This window comes from Amphiura filiformis, chromosome 3, assembly GCF_039555335.1.
Source record: "Amphiura filiformis chromosome 3, Afil_fr2py, whole genome shotgun sequence".
Classification (NCBI taxonomy): Eukaryota; Metazoa; Echinodermata; class Ophiuroidea; order Amphilepidida; family Amphiuridae; genus Amphiura; species Amphiura filiformis.
In genome coordinates this window covers 31,562,471-31,578,796 of record NC_092630.1, presented here as the reverse complement: position 1 = coordinate 31,578,796, position 16,326 = coordinate 31,562,471, and the positions used below count along the sequence as shown (strand labels likewise).

At 35.9% G+C, this 16,326-nt stretch overlaps 1 protein-coding gene and 2 long non-coding RNA genes across 3 annotated transcripts; 2 read left to right on the top strand and 1 right to left on the bottom strand.

Annotated features, from left to right (window-relative positions):
* Window positions 1–259: 259 nt before the first annotated feature.
* On the top strand, window positions 260–4,818 carry LOC140147189 (uncharacterized; the record flags this gene model as incomplete). Its single annotated transcript, XM_072168969.1, has 5 exons — window positions 260–305; window positions 779–889; window positions 1,870–1,980; window positions 2,284–2,388; window positions 4,498–4,818. Coding segments are annotated over 5 exons (678 nt in total), but the record flags the coding sequence as incomplete, so codon positions are not given.
* A 6,278-nt stretch (window positions 4,819–11,096) lies between these two features.
* On the bottom strand, window positions 11,097–11,445 carry LOC140148375 (uncharacterized). Its single transcript, XR_011858481.1, has 3 exons — window positions 11,382–11,445; window positions 11,266–11,323; window positions 11,097–11,212 (listed from the first exon to the last, which is right to left on the bottom strand). It is a non-coding gene; the product is annotated as an uncharacterized lncRNA (long non-coding RNA).
* LOC140148374 (uncharacterized) lies at window positions 11,226–12,971 on the top strand. The gene is made up of 3 exons (XR_011858480.1): window positions 11,226–11,487; window positions 11,544–12,007; window positions 12,159–12,971. It is a non-coding gene; the product is annotated as an uncharacterized lncRNA (long non-coding RNA).
* Window positions 12,972–16,326: the final 3,355 nt, after the last annotated feature.

The following is a 16,326-nucleotide window of genomic DNA, read 5'->3' as shown; positions in this document are numbered from 1 at the left end:
GCGTATACATCCTTACATGTTGAATTCAGTATTTTTGGCAGTAGTGTGTAAACATTGGAGGTAGTGGCTAAACGTCCAGCACATCTGGGTGGTTATTCCGCTCAATCTTTCTTTTATTACCTGCCCTAGCAAAGTAAACCATGCACATGACGCATACACATCGTTGTTAAACGGTGATGAACAAAGGTGAAACATGATTCCCTAAGTATACATAAAACAAGTGGTTGTAAATTTCCTAATCTAATCTATTAAACTGTTTTTTCTCCATTTCATTTTTCCTGCGCTACTGATAGAAATTGGGCCAGGTAAGATTATTTTTTATTTATTTTTATTCCTAAGTGTTCACATGTTTACTTCATCTATATATTGACAATATCATAAAGCTTAAAGAATGTTATAATGTTGGAAGACCCAATCAACTTTGGTGTGTAAATTTGAAATGTTAGGGAATATCACCAAGTAATTTAACAACCCACTTGTTTTGAAAGTATACTTTGATCAGCTCGTAATCGGCGGGAATTGTTAGGCTTTTACCACTACGCCGAAAAAGTAAATCCATGTTAAGAGTAATATTGTTCATCTGGAAGATCTACAATGTGCATGTTAAAGAAAGTAGACAGGAACAGGACTTGAATTAATAATTTTTGATGCTTCTGGCAAGGTGTCACAAGACAATTCTCTAAATAACATATATTGATAATAATCCGCGATGTTAAAATTCCCGCCGATTACGAGCTGATCAAAGTATATGTATATTGCAATGCATTTTTCTTGACAGATTGTAGCCCTGGCCTGTTCCTGTGTAATAGTGGGCAATGTATAGCCCCAGCTGCCAGATGTGATGATTACTTTGATTGTGTGGATGGCAGTGATGAAAGCAATTGTCCAGGTAAAGCATACACACCAATGTTTGGATCATTTTATTTGATCTGAAACCGCACTTGAAATGAAACAAATTAATTGTACAGTACTTAAATAAATGTCTGTGATTTAATGTGCGCTACACCTAAGTACCAGCACACTTCAACAATTATTCTGCTGCCATTAGGGTATATCCGAATCATTTCCACTCCCACAAGTCCGCAACTGATGTGCAGGTACTCTCAGCGACTTAGATTGTGATTACCCCCAGCAGCTCCCCAATTTACACCTGGGTGGAGTGAAGCAATTGGGAATTAAGCCGTCAGAGCCTTCAGGCCATATTTGTACAGTTTTGGATATTTCAGTTCATTTATGCATGGTAATACATTAATAGGAAACAAGTCAAGGAAGGCACTGGTCACATTTATATTTCCATGTATGGTGGTTATTGAGTTGTAAACTATTTCCCCCTGTTTATCCTCTCTCGGTAACTGTTAAGTTTCATTTAATATTTTGGTTACATTTATAGAATATTAAATGTTTGTTCAATTGCCCTGTAACTTGATGTTTGATTGACAGGTAGATACACAGTGAAATGATCTTTAATGCTCTGCATGCTAGCCATGCGCTTCAATGGAAAAAGTTTTGAAATATTTTCTCAAAAGATCAATATCTTAAGAGCTACTGAACCAATACTAGGCTTGTTTGTACTCATTTTAATGCATTTTTCATGCTGATTCCAAATATGGTCATGAAAATTGTCATTTCTGACATTTTTGAATTAAATTTTTTTTTTGAAACATGTCGTCTGCAGTCGACACCCGCGTGAAGAGAGTTAAGGAAATAACATGGTCTCTTTACATGATCATAGGATGAAAGCCTTGTACAATGGCTGAAGAGCATGTAGTTTACCTGTTGTCTCAAGCACTCTAATGAAGGCTATTTAGCCTTATAACGCCCATCCAATTTCATCATTAATTTGTATTTGTTGTGTTTATTTCTTTGCAGCATGTAATTCCAATGAATTTGGATGTGGTAGTGGTGAATGTATCCAAGCTAATAGAAGGTGTGATGGTAATCTAGACTGTAATGATGGAAGTGATGAGCCACAAGACTGCTGTAAGTTGATTGCAACAAGCCAGGATAAATTGTGAATTATGGGAAAGAGGAGTCAGTTCATGCATACAGAAACTCAATTAAAGTGACCATATATATGGCCAAGTGATGGCAACAATGATATCGTTTTACTAGGAAGGTATGCATTTGTTGATGTTTTAAAAGTCTGCCCAGTTGGACTATTTGAGCATTTTTCAAATCTTGCACAGCTTCTGTGTGCAGGGCTGTTTATGAGAGACATTTCACAGTGAAGTTAATGATGATTCAGATAATGTAATTTTCTCAAATTCGTCATTACTGATTTAGGTCCAACAACACAGATTCAGTGTGGTAGAGAATGTTATGAAATAAGCCAAATGTGTGATGGGAACCAAGACTGCATGAATGGAGGTGATGAACAAGGCTGTTCAAGTAAGACATATTTAATTGATACATAAGTATTACTGTATTACATCCAGCATATGTGACCTACTTCATCAAGTTATAACAAAATCAGGAAATAATAATAATAAACCAATATTTCTATAGCACAATTTGCATCGCAGATGCCCCATTGCGCTTTACAATGAACAACTAAAAAAAAGGAAAATGCACATACATAAAATATACAATATAAAACATGCTGATGTGCAGGCCTTGCTGTTTGAGGCGAGCATTCACTTGCCCAAACTCAATTTCTAGTGAACAATTTTCCACTCGCCATAGATGCTAAATATCGCTCGCAGCGAATCACCCAAAATTGAACTACATTCAAGTTTCAGCACTTTCAATGTATTTGATTTATCGTTATAAACTTTGCCTTAATCCCTGAAAGCAAAAGAGAGGGTGTCAACAGTGCGTAAGTGTTACATATTGATATGAATTACCATTTAGACAAATTTTAGAGTGATTTAGCTCTGATTCGACCACTCGCCTTGCATCATGCTAGCGAGTGATTGATCACTAGCCTTTAAAATCTAGACGGCAAGGACTGGATGTGCTATAATATTTTTCAGCACTTCTGTTACCTCTTGAAATATCAAGATAAATCTGCTGTATAGTGCTTGTTGAAATAAAATATACTCCATAGTACCTCTCTGGGTAGTGTTAGGAACATGACAATGTGTGTGAGGTCACAGGATGGCTGAAATAAAATTAATACATTTTGCAAATGATTTAAGTGTCACAGAATTGTTTGTTGCAAATAACTGTACAAAAGTAACTTCAAATTGTCTTCTATGGTAGATCATGTCATCAAACGTACTGTAGTGATTGTATGCAGATTAAAAAATGAGTTGTATTCATGATTTTGTAATAACTTGTTGGTGTTGGCCACTTTGAATAGGATTTTACTGAGACCTATGCATACCCGTTTATCCCTGTTGCCTTTTACTAATATAAATATAACAAAAGTGGTTTCTGCAACTTTCTCCAAATATTAGAGAACTTGCAATTTCCAAACGTACGTATCATATGCCAGTGCATCTATTCAAAATCACTCTCATGTGACGGGATTTTGAAAAGATGCGCGAGCGTATGACACATACGTTTGGAAATCCCAAGCTCTCTATTGTATTTACTTTTACTTCAGCTTTCGCTACTGCTATGCATGTTTGTATACTTTGTTTGGCTTATAATTGGCAAATTTTTGTTACTATATGTGTCAATAAAGTCCCAACTTAAGCTCACATAAATTCACATAAGCGTGTGCCAGTCACACATCACCCAAAGCATAAAAACTGTTGTTACATTTATTTCTCGCAAACGGCATGACTGTACAATTGAAAGCGCCATGTGAGTCCCACAAGTTTATGATGTTGTAAACTACACACAATTTTTTTTAACCAACCACGCCACGTAAATAGTACTAAGCAGTCGGTTGCTAAGGTTGGAGCTTCTGCGAAGTACGCAGTCACTATACATACACACACAGAAAGGCATGTACGCATTTGTTCGAGATTTAAAAATAACAACAGTGGCATAGGTGCTGTGCCCAACTGCATGAATGCCATTCTGATGATTCTGTATTAATCCACAATCTTATGAATCTTTGCCAATTTCAAGCTGAACAAAGTTTAGTAGAATATTCAATTTGCAAAGAACAACAGTTACAGAGGCAATTTATTGTATGCATCATTTTCTATGCATACATTTATATCTTCAATACAAAATTTTCAAATGATGGGCGGCTTTTCCTCCCAGCTACATACACTTTAAGTACATATCATTAATAAAGTTAACTTCGAAGACTGTTAAATATCAAAAATAAAAAAATATCAATTTATAATAATTTGCCATCAAATTTTTTTTATATCGCAAATTTTAAAAAAATCAAAATTATTTGATATCAGAAGGACATTCCTTATATTCAGAATGCAATTTGATATGATGTGATCTCATGTCCCACAAAAAATACTGTGCAAACTTTGCTATCTGTTATCCCTTAAGTAAAACTAATTTATGCTTAACTCACTAACCATGCTATTCCAAATTGCATTAACAGCAATAATCCTTTACCCTTGTCTTTTCCTTGCTATATAGCTACTACCCATGTAAACAGTAGCTCTTGCGGTGATGGTGCATCCTTCAAATGTGATTATAACTTACAAACTGAACACTATGAACTATGCATACCTTGCATGTGGGTATGCGATGACTATGTGGACTGTCATGATGGCAGTGATGAAAGTTCTCTGACCTGTGACATACCAGAAGGGGATTGCTTAGCATGTGAATATAAATGTGCTAATGGCAGGTGCATAAATGATGTGTTTATCTGTGATGGGCTAGATCATTGTGGAGATGACAGTGATGAAGACCAGCGAGCTCACTGTCCCAGCTTATAGTGTCTATATATATATATATGGAAGGGTAGGTGGTTGTGGTGATGGTAATGATATATAGATACAGATGAGGTGATTGCAGTGTTTGTAAACAACAGTTAAGAACTGTACCGTATTCGTTCCATTAACCGCCCAAGCCCTTATAAGCACCCACCCAGTGACTTTACAAGCAAACTGATATTAGTTAACTGCACATGCAAATCTGAATCATGGTCTAAAAATATGACACACTGATGGTGATAGTTTTTTACGTCTTGTTGGCCTAAACAATTTGAAAAATAAGCGCCCACTCAAAATTATTTCGTTAAGAACCCTGGGCAGTTAATGGAACGAATACAGTAACAGCTTATTACCACTTCACCTATCAATAGCTGTGTTGCCCAATAACTGATTTGGCACAAATTTTTAAAGCATGTCTCCTCAACCAAATACAATGTGCATGCATAATGTTGGGTTATGACGTGAGAGGTCACCTCATCTGTACTACTCAAAAAATGAAAGGATCAGATGCTCACAATCCTGATTTGCATTCTGGTCATGTGACCCACAGGGTAAACCCGGGTCACATGACTTGATGATCAGCTTGTAGACTGAAGAAAGGCAACATCTCATGTTGCCTAGCTGATTCATGTCAGGATCCAAGGCGGCTACGTAGTATGTCTCTTGATTCCTCTCTGTAGTCAGCTAGAGTCCGAGTCCAGAGCTTTAACATTGTTCATATTAAAAGCTTGTGATAGACAGTTTGATATATTAATCTCAGTTTATAGAGGTTATCCACTTCACTCATGTATATGTGTGACTTACTTCTAACAAAAGGCACTGGTTCCCGTAGTATTCCTCATTCAAACTAATTCAATGCACGACCTCTGAGTTACCTGCATGACTTTGGCAGGCTATTTTGAAACAGTCATGGTTGCACATGCAGGTACTTCTTTAGAATGTCCTAAACAAGGTATCGCAGTCATTGATAGGATATGCAGCTTATAGAACATGGATAATAGCCTGCCTTGTGCATCTTGTACGTATGGTCTCAGTGTTTTTACACTAGCGTGTGTCTTTATGGACATGATCCTTAATTATTTTGAGTAGTGTATACATGAACAGTTCAACCAAGTTAGAAAACAGCTAATGCCAAATGCTAATATTACCTCAAATATCTTTATTCATGTCTTCATTTCTAGGTTAACTGCATTAACATAAACTAAAATTCCCTTAAGGGTTTTCCGTCGTCACCCGATTCGACTTGACTATTATGCTCTTTTCAACGCGTGCGTACTCAGCGTCGTGCTTTCGGCGTTATTGCAGACATCGCGAGGGAACGATGCGTGTTGTGCGTGTCAATGCTATTTTTTATGCACCGGTGATAACCAGGGCCACAAAATAAAGAAAACAATGTTTGCTGAGTGCAAGAAAGATGGCCGCTTAAATATAACATGTAGGCCTACAAACCAAATTTTGCCAGCGTGCTTCCACTGATACGGACCTGGACCCCTCCCCGAAAGTAAGCTTACGACAGTTGGGTCCAATAGATGGTATGAAGTTATAGGCCTACCCAACAAACACAGAATCAAGGTTTTTTTTAAACATTAGGCCTAAATGAGTGTTGGATAAATTGGTTAATTTTTTAAAATAATATTTTGGCCTAAATGTTGGGTAACCACTACCGGTATATTATAGGCCTATTATTAAAGGTTATACGTTGGTAGAACGTTTCAAAATGAAACGCACCACACGGCAAGTTTATAATCCAACATTTAAATCTTTAAAGCATTTTGTGTTATTGGGTAAAGACCTAGGCCTACTACGTGCACTGAATTCATAATGCATGCGATATAGACAACACCATCAAAACTATTCAATTTCAAATAAATGTGTCGTATACATTTACAAAAATAATATCATAGCCTAATAGGCCAAACGTTTTTCTACAGCTATAGGTAACCCAGTGTTTAACTTTGCTTTAATTGAACTGCCATGTGATATGAATCCACTTCGAGATAATTCCGATTATATAGTTTTTGTGACCAAAAATGTTTCCTCTCGTAAACGGCACTAAGCATGCTAAGTAAGTAGGCCTATGCCTATAATAATTGTAGGCCTATTATAGTCAAACACTTCCGCCATGGTGTCAAACGCTTCGCTTTAACATGTTTAATAAATCCTCTTTTTGGTCGTTTTTTGTCAGGTGAACATGGTGAAAGCTGAAAATTCCTCACTTTGTGTAACTTGATAACTCTTTGGTCCAATATCTTTGCAGATTGCAGAACGGGAGTCTTTCTTACACCCGTTTATGACCAAAATACACCAAATTAGTAAGAATATTAAGGCATGAAATCTTAATAATCGACATCATCAGAATAATTGTTCCTATTTAATATGGTAACTTCTTAGGTATATAACTTTTTTTTACAGTGAAAACTTTCCTGCGTAAACAGACAATTCCTTTTTTGTGGCCATATGCGTAAACGAACGCTTATCCGGCATCAGATCGCTGCGTGTATACCAGCGCGTGGTATGCACCAAAATATCCATGTACGCAATTAACTACGCAAAAAAAAAAAAAAAAATGCATTTTTGACCTATTTTGGTCAATTTACGCGAAAACAAGGTCCTGTACTCCCAAATTTTTTTTGCGCGATTTAAAGAGCTTTTTCTTTTTCATAACATATATAAAATTAAAAAATTTGATCGATACAATTTTTTTCTACAACGCAAAAGGTGGCATATTTTGGGGAAATTGCTGATTTTGCCATTGAAGTGTACATAGATTTTTGGAAATGTACACCTCTTTTAAAACGGCTGTAGCTCAAAAGTGAGGTCCGGCACCCCCTGTTTTTTTTGCTGATTTATTATCTACACATATTAATGTACAAAATATGTCAAGTTAAAAAGATTTGGTCGATAAGTTTAGTTACGACGGTAAACCCTTAATTCATAGCTATTGACAATTTAAAAAAAATCATAATATTCATGAAGCAATAGACCACAAAGTTGTGCTTCCTTTGTAGTTTCAGCAAGTTATTTGTCAAAATTACAATGTAATGTTGTCTACTTGTTAGTATTTCTCTCTGTCACTTGTTTTGCAGATCCATAAACTATAGCTACATGGGATAAACTTGCCATAATTACAATATAATCAGCAACAGCAGCATACAGCTACATCAAGTTCTACAGCAGCTTCAAATTATATCAGCTAATAAATATTTTGAGAATATATTCTTTAAACCATTTTGAAATTGATAAAATCTTAAGTATTTGTGAAACTTTGAATGATAAATATACTAAGAGAGTTAGTATTTAACAAAAGCTAATGGGAATTTCTACATGGTGCTTATACTGTAAAAGTGGAAATGTTTGTATTTTTATTGCTCAAGAAAACTGCCGCCAAAAGCAAAATGTTCCGTTAAGGTACTACACCCCTCACGGTAAATTTGTGTTTATTTTTGCATTTTTCTCAAAAATAATAACACACTGGTAACAAAAGTTATGTATATTATTGGGCAAGAATCCAATTACTACACTGAAATTTCAGTGACTCAAGACAAGCGGTTCAGTATATATGATAGGAAATGAGGTACATCCTTGTAGTACCTTGTTTCTTATCATAAATAACAAACTGCTTGTCTTGGGTCACTGAAATTCCAGTGTAGTAATTGGAATCCTTGCCCCTATAATATACATAACTTTTGTTACCACTGTTATTAGTTTTTGAGAAAAATACAAAAACAGGCACAAATTTATCGAGGGGTGTAGTACCCCCATAAATAGAGGCTTATATGTAAGAAAACTGAAAATCACAAATTTAAAATAAGCAAAGTAATTCAAAATCAGTATAGCGCAAAAAGCGACATACAAATATTACCACTTTTGCAGCACTGTATAAAATGGTATTACATGGCCATCCTGTATAGGAGGATATATTTTATTTTGCTTTAATTATTGTCATGGTGTTGTTCCTCCTTTATGTATAATCTGTAAGTAGAAATACATAATGAAATGGCTAAACCGATTTAGTTTTTTTCATCAGCAAGGTGCAAAAACATTCACATCAACATAAAGGTGCTATCCACATTGTTGGCCTTCTCCGTAAATCCCATAAGCCTTTGTGAATAGACCTGAGATGTCGTCATTTGACGTCACGCCGATCTGCGCCGATGCGAACAATTCCGAACATCGTTTATTGAACATGCTTACTGCACATTGCAAGTCAATGTGACATCAAATGACGAGTTCTCGGAGGGTGTACTCACAAAGGCTTATGGGGTTAACCAATAAGGTCAATTGATTTATGCCAAATTTTGTAAACATAATTTTACATAATTAAGGGGGTACTTCACCCCTGGCCAATTTTGTGCCTATTTTTGCATTTTCTCAAAAATTATATCACATTGGTGACAAGTAAGATATTTATATTATAGGGGCAAGGACTACAACTACTGCACTGAAAATTCTGCAACTCAAGGCAAGTAGTTATTGATTTATTGATCAAATATTGGTTTGCCCTCATTTTTGACTGTAACTCCACAACTGTTTCCAGTGCATTAGTTGTAGTCCTTGCCCTATAATATACATATCTTACTTGTCACCAATGCGCTATAATTTTTGAAAAATAAAAATGCAAAATAGGCACAAAATTGGGCAGGGGTGTAGTACCCCTTAAGTAATATAAAACAGTATGCACAATTATAGCTTTGACAGAACATTCTTTTACTGATAGAATCAGGGGCTTAGTCATGGGTAAGGGAGTGCGGTACAAGGGTATCACCCCCTCCCAAATGATCCCAAAACTAGTTTGTTGTATAAACAAGAATTAGGGAATATTGGGTGCATGTTTGGTGAAAAGAAAAGAAAAAAGAAATCGGTGTCTATGAGTGAACATTTAGCCTGAAATGTTAGAGAAATAGGCTTCATTGTCTTGCCAGAGCCAGTCCTTTTTGAAAATAAATCATGGCTACACCATTGTATAGCAGTGGATAGCATTATTCTGAAAGTGTCAACCATTTTAATGGTACATTTAAAAAAAGCTTGCATCATCTTCAAAGGTTAGAAAAAGACTTAGTATATACTACATGTATTTGTTCAATTTGGTAGCTAAAATGTTAGTAGCTAGGGCAAGAAAAATTGGTATTTTAGTTTTAGGTAACAGAGGTTTGTTTTCTGTTTGCAACAGAGTAATCAAGAAAACAGATTTAAAACTTATAATAGCTTATTGTTTTGTGGGAGCATGAGTTGGTTATTTTAACCGTTTTATTACAGCTAAATATTTAGAATCATGATAGCTCTACATTTAAAAATTCAGTTCTTAGACCCTGTGTAGTTATTTACAAATCGGAATTATATTTGAAATTTCATAGCAAATTATGATGTATTTTATTGTAAATAAATGTGCAGTCCCACCTTTATGTTTGAAATAACTATTCATGTTTTAAACATTTTTTTTAAATGAAGAAGATATTTATTAAGACTTGTTACATGTATGTGTATATTGCAAACTTATATAAATGGATCAGTAGTCGTTACAGAGAATGTATTTTTGTACTTTTTGTATGCCACATTATAATATAATGTATAAATGTTAAGAGACAGCCTATACTCAGGGTTTGTTCTGATGCACAGTTCATTCAAAATCAGTATGTACTTTTGTACTTAAGAATTAGCAACAATAATGACAAGTGTCACATTATAACATAGAAATCCCAATGTAAATGTATTCCAGTATTGCTGCTATTTCAATCTATTGGATTATGGAGTAGCACTGAATAGTTGAATTAACACGCATTTCATTTAAAAGATATATTACAGTGTCAAAAGGATGTATTAGAATTGTATGTGAATTTATCATTTCAAGAAATCTGTCATTTGAATTCAACTGTTAGTAGGGTCTATCTTAGCTTGGTCACTGATGAGATCAGTGGCTAAGAAGTGACTTTGTTCCTTGGCCTAATTCTAACGATGAAGGAACACCCAGTTTGGTGCCAATTGGTGATAGTAGCCTTATTCTTGAAGATATTAAAATATTCATCAGGACTGTTCATGATAAACTGTCATTTGTAATTTCTTCCACTTACTTGCAGACATTTCGAAAACTGACAGTTTTCTTTATCAATGCTATTGTTGCAATGACGATCTGTCAGCTGATGATAACTGAAGAAAAATCAATCCGTTGCTAAGCTGCAGAAATCATCAGCTGTACACAGATCGTCACTGCAACAATAGCAATAGAAATAACAATAACAATAGAAAACTGTCAGTTTTTGAAATGTCTATAAGTGTTTGATGCGAAAGTGATATTGACTGCTTGGGCCACAAAAACAGTAACTGCTAAGGCTGCTTGGAGCACAAAAGGTTTATCCACCTGTTCAACCTTAGCAGTTAACTGCTAAGGCTGCTTAGAGCACAAAAGGTTTATCCACCTGTTTAAGCATTTAACTGCTAAGGCTGCTTAGAGCATAAAAGGTTTATCCACCTGTTTAACCTTGGCAGTTAACTGCTAAGGCTGCTTGGAGCACAAAAGGTTTATCCACCTATTTAACCATATCAGTTAACTGCTAAGGCTGCTTAGAGCACAAAAGGTTTATCCACCTGTTTAACCTTAGCAGTTAACTGCTGAGGCTGCTTAGAGCATAAAAGGTTTATCCACCTGTTTAACCTTAGCAGTTAACTGCTAAGGCTGCTTAGAGTACAAAAGGTTTATCCACTTGTTTAACCTTCAGTTAACTGCTGAGGCTGCTTAGAGCATAAAAGGTTTATCCACCTGTTTAACCTTAGCAGTTAACAGCTAAGGCTGCTTGGAGCACAAAAGGTTTATCCACCTGTTTAACCTTAGCAGTTAACTGCTGAGGCTGCTTGGAGCACAAAAGGTTTATCCACCTGTTTAACCTTAGCAGTTAACTGCTAAGGCTGCTTGGAGCACAAAAGGTTTATCCACCTTTTTAACCTTAGCATTTAACTGCTAAGGCTGCTTAGAGCACAAAAGGTTTATCCACCTGTTTAACCTTGGCAGTTAACTGCTAAGGCTGCTTAGAGCACAAAAGGTTTATCCACCTTTTTAACCTTAGCATTTAACTGCTAAGGCTGCTTAGAGCACAAAAGGTTTATCCACCTGTTTAACCTTGGCAGTTAACTGCTAAGGCTGCTTAGAGCACAAAAGGTTTATCCACCTGTTTAACCTTAGCAGTTAACTGCTAAGGCTGCTTGGAACACAAAAGGTTTATCCACCACCTTAGCATTTAACTGCTAAGGCTGCTTAGATCACAAAAGGTTTATCCACCTGTTTAACATGTATTTGCATCAAGTTGAAGGTTCAGAACCAGAAAGCCTTATCTCAGTTAACTGCTAAGGCTGCTTAGAGCACAAAAGGTTTATCCACCTGTGTTTAACCTTAGCAGTTAACCTTATTGTGCGCCAAGCACTCATTATATAGCTGCTTATCAATGGGAGCATGATTTAGGGTGTTAACTTAGTGCATTGTCATTGTAACATGTCAATTCCATGCAGTTCAAAATGAAAAATGGAATCATTAAGTTGTCATTATATTAACAGAATGGCATATGGGTAGCAAATGCATCAAGGTTCGACGATGTACTTTATAATACCAGTCCCAATGTTGGATAGTTTGGTGCTTTGATGGTCAAATTTAGATAAAGTAATGTTTTTCTGATGGCGGGCACACCTAGCCAAGAGAGCCAAGACACTACCTTACTACTGCATTAAACTGTCGGTTTTTTTTAAATTTGATTACCTGCATAATACGATACATACCATATGCTATAAAATTCAGCATGATGTCATTAAAGTGTGCAATGTCAAATTTGCATCAAGTTGAAGGTTCAGAACAGAAAGCCGTATCTCACAATGTACTGCACTCACAAAATGAGCATTAAGTTGACGAAATAACTTTATGAGATATTCCAGATTTGAAATCCGTATTTTATATACCCTTTAAAATCATACCAAACATGTTAGGATGGCTACTTGCTTTAGTCTTTAATAATCAATATTTCCTCCAGAATTTGTGTTTTTTAATTAATTTTGTAATGTTTAATGGGCTGTATCTTCTATAGTGCCCTGGCGACTTTATGCTCATTTTGTAGCATCAGGTCGCTATGAGTTAAGGCTTTCTGGCTCTCAATCCTTAAAGTGTTAACACCCTGCATAACACCATACTTCACTGATTAAACAAGGTTTACAGCCAGAAGCGGTTATGTTCACTTTAATAACAGTATTTTGATTTGGTCCATAGACTTTGACATTCTCTCGGTCGTAGTTGTTCCATCCATTGCACGTACCCCATTTCTCACGTCTGTCAAAGGGGACACCCTCGCGAAATCCCTATTGGTTTGAACAGGGCTTTCAGTTCCAGCCAATTTTCTCCGCACAGAAGACACCAATTTGTTTCTCCTTTTGTAATAATTGGGAGTTTATTCCCCAGATTAGAAATCAAACTTTTGAATTGTTTCAAAAGAGGCATTTATTTTATGACAATGGTAAGTGTCCCCTTTGTGTCTGAGGGCGCGAGATGAAACCTCTGAATCCCTGTAAAAACAACCAACGGATGAAGTGATCTATCGTGAGTGATGTCATGCCGACCGACAGAATGGTTATCATTTTCCCATCGGACTAGTATAGTACTATAATCAAAATAATATGATTTGTACCTTATATTTGCAGTTAAAAACCAAAGGAAACCATGCAAAGCAGTTTATAATTACTCAGAATGCTTGAATGTTTAGCTGGTGTATTTTTTTACTTTCATCATTATAGTTATGTCATATTGTTTCTTCATCCCACCATAAGCAGCAGCATTCTCCATATTGAACTGAATTTGTCAAATAAATCAAACATTGAGATAAAATGTTGGTTTGTTAGTATTGTTATTGATGTAAACAAGTAGACTGGTCAATTATGCAGTGTTCCCACTTAATTTTGTAAGCAGACGGAGGGTTGTGCGACAATCCAATAATTATCTCTTGACTTTTGACCTCTGACTTTTATCTAAAGTCTGCACAAAAAGTAATGCAGCTGTTATAAATACGCAAAGAGCTTCAGAACTAATTGTTTTCACAATATTTATAAAAAGAAGGATGATTTATTTACGCGCATTTTGATACCCCATTTGTCCAAATTTGTTCAATATTAACAACGCAGCAGTGCTTTTAAAGAAAAATACCTGAATTTAAAAGTTGCAGCTATTTTGTATTGATTTGAAATCAGGGTGAAAATAATGGCGGGCTTGACGTGCTACAGTGCTTGCATAATAGCTATTTGATTGCTGTAAACGGCAACTTTTAAATTCGGGTAATGTTTTGTTAATATTGAACGACATTTGACAAATGAGGTATCAAAATGCGCATAAATAATCCGTCCTTCTCTCTATGTCGAAATATTGTGAAAACAATTACTAGTTCTGAAGCTATAGGCGTATTTATAACAGCTGCAGACTTAACAATGTTGCTGCAAATTATAGGCCCTGGACATTGTATTTTCACAAATCAAACCTGCCAGTAAAAACTTGATGTGTTTTTGGGTTCATTCAGTGGTTGGGTTGTATGTTCCTAGTTGTGTGAAATACAATTAATATATATTTATGAATATTATCAATCATCCAGGTAGATCAAATAGTTGACTAAATTATAATTCTATTCAACTGGACTTGCTATTTATGATGGCTACGGTATCGCATCATATCCATGACGCATCATCAGGCCGAGTGATCTTGAATTGGCTCTGTATTCTTGACCTGTGACGTCACGATGGTAGAAGTGACATCACACGAGAGTCGTCGAGGGATCTTTCTGATGGTTGGTTGATGGAGGGGGACTATGCCACAACTTGTCCAAGAGTTACGAACCGACCATCAGGAAGATCCCTCAACGACTCTCGTGTGACATCACTTCTACCATCGTGACGTCACAGGTCAAGAATACAGAGCCAATTCAAGATCACTGCCTGATGATGCGTCATGGATATGACGTGATACCGTAGCCATCATAAATAGTAAGTCCAGTTGAATAGAATTATAATTTAGTCAACTACAATTAATATACACACCACAAACTTTAAAAAACCCAAGAGAAATAAGGAACACATTAGACACTCCTTATATGAAACACAAAATGTATGACTTGTGTTTTGTTTATTTACAATTGACATAATATTGACGGGACAAAAAGCATGCTCACTTGTATGTTATACAGCGTTTAAATGTACAATATAAATACACAATTTGACATTTTTTACATAATTATGAGGAGCACCAGTTGCTTACATAAATTTCCAATTTCTTCAGGGGTTGGCCATCTTGTTGTCATGATTGATGATTAGCCAATCGGTGTAAATTGCTTCTGCGGTCACAATCGAAGCACGGCCCATAACTCTGAAAAAAGAAACGGACCTACAACTACATGACCTCATCAGCAAAGACAACATGACTGAAAGCCACATTCAGAGAAATTTTGTACAAGTCTGTTTGCCTTACAAACCAAAAGGGTTCCATGACATACATACAAACGAAAGTCCTTTTGTTACAGGGAGGGGGGTCAAAGAGTCTGATTACATTGGTTAAATATTGGTCAAAGTTGAGGTCGACATTGTCATCATTTCAAACATGTTTCAGAGAGGGAGGGGGGTCACCCTCCTAACGAAATCACTTTTGTTTATATGATGTCATCAAACTTTTGGTTTGTTCCCTAACTGCTTCACTAAATTGATCAACAAAAGTGTGGCACGTAGGTCAAATAACTATTGTGAGACAATCTCTACCTACCACCCTATCCAAAGTTGGTGAAAAACCCATTTCATTGAAAGAAAACAGTAGTAAAATTGCTTTGTCTACCTCATGATATTGTTTGGCCAATTTGGGATATCAAAACTCAGAAGAAAATAAACAAATTATCAACTGACAGGGAAACAAACCTTTTTTTACCTTATTGTCCATTTTACTTGAAAACAATATTTTTTTGTGTGCAGGATGTACATATCCAGAGGGAGCTCTTTGGTAGAATTGAGGTCCCCTAAGTTCTAAAAACATGGTTAAATAAAAAAATGTAAAAATGTAAAAAAACGTCAAAAGCCAAGTGTGCGGATACTTAAGACAAGACAAATCTCCATTTTTTTGGCCTAAATTGTGACATGTAGATCTTTGGGCATCCACGTCTCTGTTCTGTTCAATCACAAAAATTGAAACTTGATCAGTGTTGATATACAAGACTGTACTTTGTTTCATCTTGAGTTTGGTAGTGATGTAAGCGTGTTGTTTGATAGTATCGAATCGTGCATGTTGACCTAATCCCACAGCATATACGGTCCTGTGTCACACCCTGGGGTACCTTTGTGTTACACAGTAAAAAAATGAAATGTTTCAAACATTTTACCTGCACGTCTCATTTGAAGTGGTTCATCCTCGAGCATTTTGACACTTTTTTTTATGGAAATCGGTTAAAAAATGAGAGGGTGCGGGCAAAAACAATCACAAAAATTCTGAGCAAGTATTAGTCTTTTAAATGACCTTCTGTATTTATTTACTTGG